Source organism: Gadus morhua, chromosome 17 (genome assembly GCF_902167405.1).
Source record: "Gadus morhua chromosome 17, gadMor3.0, whole genome shotgun sequence".
Lineage (NCBI taxonomy): Eukaryota > Metazoa > Chordata > Actinopteri > Gadiformes > Gadidae > Gadus > Gadus morhua.
Genome location: NC_044064.1, coordinates 19,928,005 through 19,943,004, shown reverse-complemented (window position 1 = coordinate 19,943,004; position 15,000 = coordinate 19,928,005). Strand labels below are relative to the sequence as shown.

General features: G+C 44.7%; 1 protein-coding gene across 1 annotated transcript in view; it reads right to left on the bottom strand.

The window, feature by feature from the left end:
* The window catches only part of nwd2 (NACHT and WD repeat domain containing 2), a 55,482-nt gene that overhangs the window by 26,614 nt on the left and 13,868 nt on the right, over window positions 1–15,000 (bottom strand). The window contains exon 3 of the mRNA XM_030338810.1: window positions 14,555–14,643. Coding sequence (XP_030194670.1) covers window positions 14,555–14,643 — 89 coding nt within the window. The remainder of the gene's footprint in view (window positions 1–14,554; window positions 14,644–15,000) is intronic.

The window sequence follows — 15,000 nt, the reverse complement described above, 5'->3', positions numbered from 1 at the left end:
AAACTAAAGACTGAAAAGGTCAACCGGAAGGCAGGTGGGGGAAATGTCAAATTTAAAAAAACGAGTTGATTTCCAAAAGTTCAAATCCTCACGACAGCTTATGTCGCCTCATTAGTTTCTTATTTATTTATTTATTTATTTATTATTGTATGACTGATAGCATTGTAGCGAAGAGTATCAGAGTAAACAGCAGCATAACAGCATCATGGAGAAAGGGAGTAGGAGGGTGAGGTTCATTAGTCATTCATTTTGAATGACATTAAAAGTTACATAAAAGGTTTGAATTTGGCATAAATTCTAATTAACCTTAATCAGAGTGTCGCCTTCATTTAATGGATCTAAACCCCTTGGTTAAACAACAAATATTTTCTGGGCGATGGCATTAGCTCACAAATGGAAATGTATAGTCCTGCTTTGAAGGTAGGTAAAGGTGATTTAAAGGTATAATTTCTACCCCAAAGGTATAATTTCTGCCACTAGGGGTCTCTCAATCAACAACATTGATAAGAAACAAAAAATAACCAAATCGGTAGTTTGAGGAGATGTGAAGGTGTTTCTGTCCTCCCCACCATGGCCCGTGAAAATGGATCTGATGTGACTCAGGCAGACAATCACGTTCACTGATGAGTTAATAGATGAAAGTCGTATTCAGGGTAGCTGTAGTCAATTTAAGTCATTGAATTCCAATGAACCAGCTCCAATTAAGGTTAACTTGCTAACTTACTATCAGATGCCTCCACTACTCAAACAGCTGTGGACATTGTATGAGGTGAAGCCCAGGTGGTAAAGGGTTGGAGGACGGACCAACAGACAAGCGACAAGCATGAATGACATGAAGATGTTTATATGCACGTTGTTCTCCCGTTAGTGCATGAGGCCCTGATTGGCTGAGAGATGAAAGGGAGGAGCGCTGACCGCATGGGAGTTTAGAACACAACATAGAGCGTGGAGAAACATAAGAAAACGGCTTGGCCAGTGGGGCTCTGCTTTGAATGTAACGCTGTTAGGCTGTCTATAACACAGGTTGAACTGACTCAACATAGGCTGTCTATAACACAGGTTAAACTGACTCAACATAGGCTGTCTATAACACAGGTTAAACTGAATCAACATAGGCTGTCTATAATACAGGTTAAACTGACTCAACATAGGCTGTCTATAACACAGGTTGAACTGACTCAACATAGGCTGTCTATAACACAGGTTAAACTGACTTAACATAGGCTGTCTATAATACAGGTTAAATTGACTCAACATAGGCTGTCTATAATACAGGTTAAACTGACTCAACATAGTTTGTATAATACAGGTTAAACTGACTCAACATAGGCTGTATAATACAGGTTAAACTGACTCAACATAGGCTGTCTCAAATACAGGTTAAACTGACTCAACATAGGCTGTCTATTACACAGGTTAAACTGACTCAACATAGGCTGTCTATAATACAGGTTAAACTGACTCAACATAGAATGTATAATACAGGTTAAACTGAATTAACGTTGACTGTATAGCACAGGTTGAACTGACTCAACATAGGCTGTATAATACAGGTTAAACTGACTCAACATAGGCTGTATAATACAGGTTAAACTGACTCAACATAGGCTGTCTATAATACAGGTTAAACTGACTCAACATAGGCCGTCTATAACACAGGTTAAACTGACTCAACATAGGCTGTCTATAATACAGGTTAAACTGACTCAACATAGGCTGTATAATACAGGTTAAACTGAATTAACGTTGACTGTATAATACAGGTTAAACTGACTCAACATAGGCTATATAATGCAGGTTAAACTGACTCAACATAGGCTGTCTATAATACAGGTTAAACTGACTCAACATAGACTGTATAATACAGGTTAAACTGAATTAATGTTGACTGTATAATACAGGTTAAACTGACTCAACATAGGCTGTCTATAATACAGGTTCAACTGACTCAACATAGGCTGTCTATAATACAGGTTAAACTGACTCAACATAGGCTGTCTATAGACTATAATACAGGTTAAACTGACTCAACATAGGCTGTATATAATACAGGTTAATCTGAATTAACATTGACTGTATAATACAGGTTAAACTGACTCAACATAGACTGTATAATACAGGTTAATCTGAATTAACATTGACTGCATAATACAGGTTAAACTGACTCAACATAGACTGTCTATAATACAGGTTAAACTGACTCAACATAGGCTGTCTATAGACTATAATACAGGTTAATCTGAATTAACATAGCCTGTATAATACAGGTTAATCTTAGTTAACATTGACTGCATGATACAGGTTAAACTGAATGAACATTGACTGTATAATACAGGTTAGTCTGAATTAACATTGACTGTATAATACAGGTTCAACTGACTCAACATAGACTGTATAATACAGGTTAATCTGAATTAACATTGACTGTATAATACAGGTTAATCTGAATTAACATTGACTGTATAATACAGGTTAATCTGAATTAACATAGAATGTATAATACAGGTTAAACTGAATTAACATTAACTGTATAATACAGGTTAATCTGAATTAACATTGACTGTATAATACAGGTTCAACTGACTCAACATAGACTGTATAATACAGGTTAATCTGAATTAACATTGACTGTATAATACAGGTTAATCTGAATGAACATTGACTGTATAATACAGGTTCAACTGACTCAACATAGACTGTATAATACAGGTTAAATTGTATTAACATTGACTGTATAATACAGGTTAATCTGAATTAACATTGACTGTATAATACAGGTTAAACTGACTCAACATTGACTGTCTATAATACAGGTTAAACTGACTCAACATAGGCTGTCTATAATACAGGTTAAACTGACTCAACATAGACTGTCTATAATACAGGTTAAACTGACTCAACAACGACTGTATAATACAGGTTAAACTGACTCAACATTGACTGTATAATACAGGTTAAACTGACTCAACATAGACTGTATAATACAGGTTAAACTGACTCAACATAGGCTGTATAATACAGGTTAAACTGACTCAACATAGGCTGTATAATACAGGTTAAACTGACTCAACATTGACTGTATAATACAGGTTAAACTGACTCAACATTGACTGTATAATACAGGTTAAACTGACTCAACATAGGCTGTATAATACAGGTTAAACTGACTCAACATAGACTGTATAATACAGGTTAAACTGACTCAACATAGGCTGTATAATACAGGTTAAACTGACTCAACGTTGACTGTATAATACAGGTTAAACTGACTCAACGTTGACTGTATAATACAGGTTAAACTGACTCAACATTGACTGTATAATACAGGTTAAACTGACTCAACATAGGCTGTATAATACAGGTTAAACTGACTCAACATAGGCTGTATAATACAGGTTAAACTGACTCAACATTGACTGTATAATACAGGTTAAACTGACTCAACATTGACTGTATAATTCAGGTTAAACTGACTCAACATAGACTGTATAATACAGGTTAAACTGACTCAACATAGGCTGTATAATACAGGTTAAACTGACTCAACATAGACTGTATAATACAGGTTTAACTGAATCACATTGACTGTATAGTACAGGTTAAACTGACTCAACATTGACTGTATAATACAGGTTAAACTGACTCAACATAGGCTGTATAATACAGGTTAAACTGACTCAACATAGGCTGTATAATACAGGTTAAACTGACTCAACATAGACTGTATAATACAGGTTAAACTGACTCAACATAGGCTGTATAATACAGGTTAAACTGACACACGGCACACTGTCCTGTTCTGAGTCTGATTGTGAACTGAGAGATGGGGCGCCTCACAGACAGGTGTCAGTGTGTTGAGAGAGAGCGAGAGCTAATCATCGTTTTGTGCACAGCTCTTAGATTAAATACGATTTTACCCATTTTAAATAGAAAATAAAAAATATCCATGCAATATATCGATAAGCCTTGACAGCCCAAGTAAAGTCAGTGTCTGAGAGATTCTGCATTAGCTTGGTGGCTGCCAGGAGCCACACATACTGAACTATCAAATCATAAATGACCTCCCTACTGGAATAAGGTTTTACTAACCGACTAACCCTAACTATCATATTCATACCAGGCACAATCCTTAATTTGAATTATTCATAAAAACAATGAAGCTCATAAGGTATTTCAAATACGGAGACAATTGCAAGGTTATGCCACAAGTTGTAGAATGAATTCAGGTATACTTTCTTCCAGGCTTAAGAGACATCAAGAGTTGACTGTCCTTGAGCAATTAATAGATTAATTTGGGTGTAGCCCTATGTTACGGCCACATTGGCCTTTCGGTTGTCGTGGTATGTGTGCTACGTGTTTTGTCTGCCTTTGCTCTCATAGGCCTGGACCCGCATGTTCCAGGATGGGGGTGTGCCCGCGTACGGGGTGTGTCCCCGTGAACGGGATAAAAGGAGGCCTGGCCTGGAGAGACGCGGAGCGGGAGCGGGAGTTTTGATTTGTGCTTTGCACCATGTTTGTTCATATCTGTTTGATCCATTGCTTTTGAGGCAATTAAATGAAGGAACATTGACTTTTCGCGCTGTCTCCTGCCCCGTTTCTTTGTTACGTTTGAGCCGCGTAACAAATGGGGGCTCGTTCCAAACTCGTAATTCTGCCGTGAGACAGGTGTGTGTTACCTGCAGCTGCGTTGCGATCTATTTGCGGGGCCATTAACTATTCCTTTCGGGCTTGCGTATTTTCTGGGACGTGTGGTTTATTATTTTTGAACAGATCCTGTGGCTAGAGCATTTGTCTCGGGGGCACTCCGAGGCATTGGTGGAATCGCCAGTTTTCTGGTTGTTTTGCGATACCTCCGGGCTTGGTGCTTAATTCATCCCACCACGGGCCTGTTTGAAGATCCGCGTTTAGTTACAATTTGGTTAAAATTGGAATGGTCTTTTGCTTATGTTATCGCTGGGCTTCCCTGTTTAGTTTTCATTGTTTGGTGGAGTGGAGATTTGGCTGATTTCATTGATCAGCAGGGGTGTCACGTTAATCACTAAAAGGAGGACGTCACTTGTTGCAAGGTTTGTTGAGGAACCCTCCAGGGCTGTCTTCAATGCGTTAACTAAGGATCAGTTAATACAGTTGGCTGCCCATTATAGCATCGAACTTCCTTCCACTCGACTTAAAAGTTACGTCAAACTTTCGGTGAAGTTGGCGTTGTGCGCGAAGGGTCTGATTAACGCACCCGACTTTAGACCTGAGTCTGACGAAGAGGATGAGGAAGAGCCTCTCGATGTTTCACTTGAGGACCTTGTAAACCCTTCGGTTGCAGACGAAGAGGAAGGTCCTCCGTCTCCTAAACCTGCGGCAATGCTGTCTTTTGAGCAGCAGAAAGAGTTGCTTCAGATGCAGCTGGACAACAGTAAAGTTCTGCATCAGTTGCAGTTCGAAAGGCTCCGCTTCACTGAGGAGAATGAACGCGCACGGAGGTCGTTGGAACACCAGAAGCTGGAGCTTGAAGCTCAGCGTTTGGATCTCATTCGGCAGGGGAAAATAACGTCACCTGGTGCAGCAGGTCATAAGCTCGATATAGCAACTAGTCTACACTTGCTTCCTCGCTTTAATGAGAAAGACATCGATACATTTTTTCTTCTGTTTGAGCGTGTGGCTGATACACAGGACTGGCCTGGTTCACACCGTGCGCTTCTGCTCCAGAGCCGTCTCACAGGAAAGGCACAGCGGGCTTTCTCTGCGTTAACTGTGGAAGAGGCCCGTGATTACGACCTGGTGGAAGCTTCGGTGTTGCGGGCATATGAATTAATTCCGGAGGCGTATCGTCAACGCTTTAGGAATATGCGGAGACGTTCGGACCAGACAAACGTTTTTTGCAAGGGAGTTGCGTCTGCAATGTCAGCGAAGGTGTGTTGCTTGTAAGGTTAAAACGTATGAGGAGTTGATAGATTTAATTGTCCTCGAGCAATTTAAGAGCACATTGCCGGAGCGTGTTGCAACGTACGTTGCGGAGAAGCAGGCAACCAGTGAGTCTGTCGCTGCGGTGTTGGTAGATGAGTACGAGTTAACTCACAAAGCTCATATGCGCTCATCTAACGTCCGCAATGTTGATTTTTCTACCAATAGAAGTGTGAACGTTGGTGCACAATCACATCAGGCTTCTGGAGTAGATCGCTCAGGTAGATCTGACGCAGATCAGGGTTGCCGGTACTGTCATGCAACTGGTCATTCAAAGTGGACATGTCCAGTGCTAAAAGTTAAATCAAAAGAGCGTTTTGTTGAGGTGAAGCCGGACATGTTGGCAGTATCTCCTTCAGACTCGAATGTTGATTCGTTGCATACTGGAGTGAATTCTAATTACGCTCCGTTCATTTCCAGTGGTTTTGTTTCTTTAAGAGACGGTGATGATTTAATTCCAGTTAAAATTCTCCGTGACACAGGAGCGTCGGAGTCGTTCATTATGGAGTCTGTTTTGCCATTTTCTCCCACTTCAAGTTCTGGAAGATCTCTTTTAGTTCGGGGAATTGACCTCACTACTTTTGAAGTTCCCTTACATAGAGTCATGTTGTTTTCTGAGTTGGTTGAGGGGGAGCTTGAGTTGGGAATTCGCCCTGCCCTCCCTGTTGATGATGTCCACGTGATTCTTGGGAATAATTACGCAGGAGGAGCTGTTTGGCGGAGTAGTCCTGTGTCGGTAGTATCTTCTTCTCCTCAGCTGAGAGTGGAGACTGCTGATTCGGAACAGTTCCCTGACGTGTTTGCAGCTTGTGCTGTGACCCGCTCAGCTACTCGTGCTGCGGCGGACGCCGTGCAGCTCAAAGTAGGCCTACCTGCAGAGAAGACTCGGTTTGCCTTACCAGATTTTCCATTAAATCTCTCGTATGGAGACCTAGTTAAAGAACAGCTTGCGGATCAGTCTCTCTGTTCATTGTTTGAACGTGCTGTCCCAGCTGACACTTTTGAGAGCATGGCTCATGGCTACTGTGTAAAGAATGGTCTGCTTGTGAGAAAATGGACGCCGTCCACTGACGCTTCGATGGGTGAGCCATGGTTACAGGTTGTGGTGCCTGGAACCGCTAGACGCGCAGTCATGAAGACTGCCCATGACATGTTGGGGCACTCTGGTGTTAGAAAGACGTATGACCGCATTATGCGTCATTTTTTTTGGCCGAAATTGAAGAAAGACGTGGCTGCATACATGAAGACTTGCCACATCTGTCAGATGACTGGTAAGCCAAACCAGGTTGTTCAGCCTGCGCCTTTGCAGCCAATACCAGTGGAGGCTGCTCCGTTTGAGTACTTGCAGTTTGACTGTGTTGGGCCTTTGCCTTCGTCGAAAACTGGGTGTAAATATTTGTTGACCATCATGTGTCAGGCTACTCGTTACCCTGCTGCCTACCCATTGCATGCGATTACCACCATGTCCATTGTGAAGGCTCTTTCCCAGTTTTTCTAAATTTTTGGTATTCCGAAAGTCGTTCAGACTGACCAAGGTTCTAATTTTATGTCTCGTGTTTTTTCTCAGGTCGTGCGTCAGCTTTTTATCAAGCATCACACTTCCTCAGCTTATCACCCTCAGAGCCAGGGAGCCCTTGAGCGTTTCCACCAGACGTTATAGTCTCTGCTTCGTGCTTACTGTATGGAGTTGGGACGGGGCTGGGAAGAAGGCCTTCCTTGGTTGCTGCTGGCCTCTAGGGAGGTAGTACAGGAGAGCACAGGGTTTAGCCCTAATGAGCTTGTCTTTGGCCATTCAGTGCGTGGTCCTTTGGCTGTGCTTAAGGATGGTGCAGGCCTCCAGGAGCCCCCACTTACCTTAAGTGATTATGCTAATGGATTTAAAAGACGTCTGTACCAGGCAGTTCGTCTAGCTCGGGAAAATCTGACAGCCACTCAGGCTAAGATGAAGCAGCGCTACGATCAGAAAGCTAAGCGCCGTGTGTTTGAAGTGGGGGATAAAGTCCTCGCTCTTTTGCCGGTCCTGTCCTCACCATTTCAGGCAAAGTTTGCTGGTCCGTATACGGTGACCAAAAAGGTGTCGGATCTTAATTATCTGCTGGCTACCCCTGACAGGAGAAAGAGCTCGCAGCTATGTCATGCCAACTTGCTAAAGCCGTATCATGAACGTCCGAACGTGCCTGCAGGAGGCGCTGTTAGTACTGTGGCTCTGAGTGAGGGTGTTCTAGCGCCTACTTCTCTTGTAAATCCTTCGGTGGAAGCACAGGAACAGGATGAGATCAGGGCTCCTGACGATGGCGTCTTGCGTGCCCGCTTAGATAATTCTGAGACCTTGAAGCAGCTTCCCCAGTTGCTGCAGCACCTGTCTGGGGAAAAGCGTGCAGAGTTAATTTCTCTTATTCAAGAGTTTCCAATGTTGTTTTCCGATACTCCAACTCAGACACATTTGTTGGAACACGATATTGATGTTGGCGATAGTTTGCCGATCAGACAACGTTTTTATCGCGTTTCTCCCCAGAAAAAGAAACACATAGACAAAGAGGTGGCCTATCTCCTCGAGAATGGACTTGCTGCCCCGTCTTCATCAGCCTGGGCGTCGCCGTGCCTTCTAGTTGGCAAGCCGGATGGTACTTTCAGGTTCTGCACAGACTATCGTAAACTCAACGCTGTTACAAAACCAGACAGTTATCCACTCCCGAGGATCGAGGACTGTGTAGACCAGGTCGGTGCCGCCAGGTTTGTCAGCAAGTTTGACCTACTAAAAGGTTATTGGCAGGTGCCCTTGACTGACCGTGCGAAGGAAGTCTCCTCTTTCATTACGTCAGAGGGATTGTTCTCGTACAATGTGATGAGTTTTGGGTTAAGGAACGCACCAGCCACCTTCCAGCGGCTTATGAACACCGTTGTAGCTGGACTGGACGGCTGTGCTGTGTATCTAGACGATGTAGTGGTCCATAGCAATACCTGGGGGGCGCACTTGGAGGTCATCAGGGCTCTTTTTCGTCGCCTTTCTGAAGCCCGTCTGACGGTCAACCTTGCCAAGTGCGAGTTTGCGAGGGCAACAGTCACTTATCTAGGAAAGGTGGTAGGACAAGGACAGGTGCGTCCTGTTCGGGCAAAAACTTTGGCCATTGACCGGTACCCATCACCCACAAGTAAAAAGGACTTGATGCGTTTCTTGGGCATGGTGGGGTTTTACCGTGGTTTCTGTCCTAGTTTCTCATCTGTTGTTGCGCCGTTGACGGATCTTTTGAGGTCCTCGGTGAAGTTCGACTGGACTCCGGTATGCCAGTCTGCTTTTGAGAAAGTAAAAGCTCTCCTAACGTCTTCTCCTGTTTTGGCCGCGCCGCAGTTGGACAGGCCGTTCAAGCTGCATGTGGACGCTAGCCAGGTAGGAGCTGGTGCTGTGTTGCTCCAGGAAGATGAGCAAGGCATCGATCGCCCAGTTAGTTTTTTTTCGAGGAAGTTTCTCTCCTATCAGTACAGTTACTCGGTGATTGAAAAAGAGGCGTTGGCGTTAATTTGGGGGTTTATGTAGGGGGTGCTGTTTCTCTGGTGGTCTATTCTGACCATAATCCTTTGACTTTTTTTACAGTCACTTCAGAACCCCAACCAGCAGTTGATGCGCTGGGCTCTTTTTCTTCAACCATTTAGTTTAGATATACTTCATATTAAGGGTTCGCTTAATGTGATTGCTGATACCCTGTCCCGTGCTCCTACTGACTAAGTGTGGTCATGTGGTTTCTCCATGTTTTCCTTTGTCTGCTTTGTTTTCCAGAGCCCAGATGACAAAGTTTTGGACAGAGTGGAAAACACCTACCAGGAAAAGGGGTTTTAGTTGGAGATAGGTTCGGAAATTTAGTTGTTTTGTAATTGTGGTGTCTTTTGATACTCTGCAAGCTCCTTCTTAAGGGGGGGGGGTGTTACGGCCACATTGGCCTTTCGGTTGTCGTGGTATGTGTGCTACGTGTTTTGTCTGCCTTTGCTCTCATAGGCCTGGACCCGCATGTTCCAGGATGGGGGTGTGCCCGCGTACGGGGTGTGTCCCCGTGAACGGGATAAAAGGAGGCCTGGCCTGGAGAGACGCGGAGCGGGAGCGGGAGATTTGATTTGTGCTTTGCACCATGTTTGTTCATATCTGTTTGATCCATTGCTTTTGAGGCAATTAAATGAAGGAACATTGACTTTTCGCGCTGTCTCCTGCCCCGTTTCTTTGTTACGTTTGAGCCGCGTAACACCCTAAGTGCATGAGCTGTTGTTATGCTCATGTTCAGTTTAAGAGACATCAGATACTCTTTTCTTCTAATTAGTAATTATAAATTCACTATCACATATTAAAGTGATGAAATGAAATGTTTGTTGTTATTAGAGATATGTTCAATACGTTTTATGCATTAACATGATAATTAAAAACGACCTAGCTTTTTATTTTCTGTTGTTGCAGTAATGCCCTCCGATTGTTTTTAGATATTTTAAACATTACATCATTCCCTTTCAAAGGGGAGCCCAGCGCCACACAGTGTTGTCCTCAACTCGCCTTGGCTCCCCCCGCCTGCACTGTCAGCTACAGCCGACGTCTGAGGGACAAGCTTTACAGTCTGCATCGCACCAAGTCACTTTACCGGCCGAGTGGAGAATTGTGTGTGTGAGTGTGTGGTTGTGTGTGTGTGTGTGTGTGTCTGCGTGTGTGTGTGTGTTTATGCAGCGGCAGAAAATGGTTTCTACCACATCATAATATGTATGATTTTGGGTGTGTGTGTGTGTTTGTGTTTAATGATTCATCAATCGGATAGATATAACAATTCAAAAGCCACCTCTTACAACTATCTATAAAAAATTATGATAATATCCACATTAATATCCTAACTAACAAATTCCCAAAAATTGGGAATGCAAGTATGTGTATGTGTGCATAATATACTGTGTAGAAAACCAGTAAATTACTATTGACTATAAGTTGGCACTGTAACCATAACATACACACACAAACACACAAATACACACACACACACACACACACACTCACGCACGCACGCACGCACGCACGCACGCACGCACGCACACACGCACACACGCACACACACACACACACACAGACACACACACACACACACACACACACACACACACACACACACACACACACACACACACACTGCGTCATCCACCTCCAGGATTCCGTTTTCGCTGAACAGCCAATTTCTACAAATGGCTGCGGGCTGTGTGTGTGCGTGTGTTTGTGTGTGTGTGTGTGTTTGTGTGTGTGTGGGGGGTTCCACTGTAAGTGATTCACGGTATTAACGGCGAGGCTTTCTGTTTAATCAGTTTGGCACGCGAGGCACGACTGGGGGTTGAGTCATCTGACGGCGGCAGGTTGCCAGGACGACGCGCACGCTGACGCCAGCTAACGCTCACTCCTCCTCTTCCTCCTCCTCCTCCTCCTCCCTCTTCCTTCATCATCCTCTTCCTTCATCATCCTCTTCCTCCTCCTCCCTCTTCCTCCTCCTCCTCCCCCTTCTCCTCCTCCTCCTCCTCCCCCTTCCTTCATCCCCCATCTCCTTCTCCTCCTCCTCCTCCTCCTCCGCCCCCTCCTCCTCCTCCTCCTCCTCCTCCTCCCCCTTCCTTCATCCCCCATCTCCTCCTCCACCTCCTCCTCCTCCTCCTCCTCCTCCCTCTTCCTTCATCCCCCACCTCCTCCTCATCCTGTGCCTAGCTTGGCCTTCCCTACTCCAGGAGTTAGCTGCTGCTGTTGTGGTTGACAGGGAAGGACCGGACTATGAGGTGATATCTGCTCAGCAGTCTGTCAGCAGGTGATTGTATTAATGATCAGATGTCCTGCTGGAGGTAGGGTCGGGCTGAGGGCACAGATCTGCTCAGAGGGTCGACGGATTGTGTCCTTAACTGGACGTCAATTATAATGAACAATTCTAAACTATCGACGCGAGTGTAGACAGAGTTTTCAGCTAAACCCCCCAAAACAAGACAAAAAAATGAATCACAGAGATACTATCTCCTTGATTGGAAGAAGCTGAACTAAGAACGTCATTAGCAGATTTAGTTTTCCTCTGTTAGATTGTTGGCAAAGAAACTAAATCCCCTTCTCTCCTAGCTAGCACAATATGAGCTGGTGGTTTGAATGAGTTGAGCCCGAGATAATTCTCAGCAGCAGCAGGGGTCAATCACTCTAATCGCCATTGTACCAATACACAAGACGGGATGGAGGCGACAGCGTTTACACTGCTCATCAGTATTCACCATTCAGTGGGTTTCATGAGAGAGGAATCCTCCCGGACACGGCGCGTGCAGCCAGCGGGGGCGCGTAGGATAATTAAAGCAGGTCTGTCGTCAGAACAAACACAAACACACACACCGAAGGGCGGCCCCTCAGGTTCTGTGTCGGGGCCCGGCAGGCGCCAGGGCTCCTCTGCTTTCACTGAACTAACCTTTACAACACCCTGCCAATGCCATCCTCTCGCCTCCCTTCCTCCCTCACTATCCCCCACTCTCTCCCCCTATCCAGCACACTCTCCCTGTGTCTCTTCTCATCACCTCACTCCCTCTCTTCCTCCCTTCCCTGGCATACTCCCACTCTTTTTCTCCCCCCCCCACTCTCTCCCTCTCTTTTTGTATCGTTCCGGCCCCCGTCTCTACGCCCTCTCCCCTCCCCACCTCACCTCTCTCCTCCTTTCTCTTTCCCATCCTCTCTCTCACCTATCTGTCCTTACCTCCTTTCCTACCCCTTCTCTCTCCCCTCCCTCCTTCTTGCTTGTTTTTTCCTCCGATCCCCCCCCCCCCCCCCGTTCCGTGACCACTGTCCACACCCCGGTTGCTACCCAACCACGATCAATTTGCTCTGAAACAAAGGCAGACGCAGGGGATGCCCGGGGCCACACAGCAGCTCTTGTCTGTCCAGACCTCACAGGATGGACCGTCCTTATCTCCGGCCTGCCGCTCACAAACCCAGAGGGCAGGGCATGAGCAAGCTGTATTCTGAGGACACTTCCTGTTAGCGGTCTGGGTTTGATTACTGGTCCTGATTTGGGATGGTGGGTGAGGTGGTTAGGGTTCAGTTGTTGATCGTCGGTTTTGTTTTTTCTGTGTTTTAGGATCAGGGAAGTCTCTGTGATTAAGGTTAATTATCTTAATTGGCTGACATCAATAACAACCTTTTTGAGCCATAAGATGGTGACACACTCAAACACACACACAGGCAAACAGCCGCATTCAAGCAGGGATGTCAATTCCTCCTAAATGGTTGCAGTCAAAGATTTGACTCAATGTGTCATACGTTAGATGTTTAGATGTTAGGCGCTACAGGCGTGCTGATCAGTGACATCACCCGTAGTTTTTCCCAATTGTTCGCATGCTTTGCGCAGAAGTGCGTACTTTGTATAGCATGTACTACAAGTGAGAAGAAAAAGTATACGATTTGTAACGAAGCCTGCGCTTTGTCTCTGAAAGAGTCTGAGATGAACACAAAGCCCTGACCATTGATGAGTGTTAGCAGACGAGGACAAACAGGAGCTAGCCGGAGTCAATAAGCAACCACCCAGCTGAGGCCTACTGCCAATCAAGAAGCCCACATCAATACAGAAGGAGAGAGAGGCCGGTAAGAGACGCTTTTAAAATATTAAAATAGCTCAATGTTTGAAAGTTATTGAACTTTGTCTTATCAGAAAAAAGTCTCGCAAGGTTGGAGGATTGATTCAATGGACTGGAAGAAGGTTTCTCTGCTTCCTCCCCCTTTCCCCTCTGTTTAATAAATGGCATGTTCATCCTTGTGTCAATCATGTGGTGTACTGTCCACATGAGTACACCACATGATCGAAGTGAGCCAAAATCAGAGCAATAGGTAGAAAGCTATGGTGAATATAGTCATTAATGTTCTGGTATCCAATTGGGAACCATAGCGCCCCCTATATGCTAATTCGGACAGCATTTGTACTGGCTAATCTTGATCCCTTGAGCTAGGACTCAATACTTAAAAAAGACCTACCGTTAAGACCCACCAAATATTTGTTATTTTTTGGGGTCACTTGAGCAGATGTTACGTTGATCCTCAAGATCCATGATGTTGGTTTGGTTCAGACTAAGGGCATTCAGTTTCATAGCTTTAATACCCCCATGAGGCCAAATCGGTCCAAAAGTGACGAGACATCAAAGACCATCATTACACTTGGTTCTTCAGTTACCGTAATTAAAATAAAACCACTTCTGCCTGGAGCAGCCAGATTGTTTCGAATTTCTTAACTATTTTGATAACTTCTAATAGTGACTATGAGTCTAGGGCATCAAAATAAAGCTGGACTACTTACAATAGAAAGTATTGTCTAAGATGATTGGGTTAAAGGATGTTTTAGAGATTCAAAATGGAAGCACATAGTTCAATGTTATAACAAGAAGAAGACCTATAGGGGAGCATTTTAAGGAGTTTCTATTGATCAATGTTGATCACTGTGCAAAGCGACATAAAAAACGAGCCAGGTGCACATGCTGAACCGGTGAAAGTGGTGGAATAACAACAATAACAATAACAACAGGTGCTTGTACCGTCCATGCTTGAACCATAGTAGACCTCCACATGACAGCCAGTAGCCGTTACCTGGAACTCGATGCCGTAGTTCTCCCTGCAGAAGTCCCGTAGCTTGGGGTAGACGTGCTCCTTCAGAGCATTCCTCTCTGCCTCCGTTTCTGCAGAAGAGAGGAGACACAGAACCAAACCAGAGGCATGTGAAGAGAGGAGACACAGAACCAAACCAGAGGCATGTGAAGAGAGGAGACACATAACCGAACCAGAGGCATGTGAAGAGAGGAGACACAGAACCACACCAGAGGCATGTGAAGAGAGGAGACACAGAACCAAACCAGAGGCATGTGAAGAGAGGAGACACAGAACCAAACCAGAGGCATGTGAAGAGAGGAGACACAGAACCAAACCAGAGGCATGTGAAGAGAGGAGACACAGAACCAAACCAGAGGCATGTGAAGAGGCATTTATTCAGTAGGATATTGAACATTGGGTAATGTCTGACATGTTTAATGAGGGCC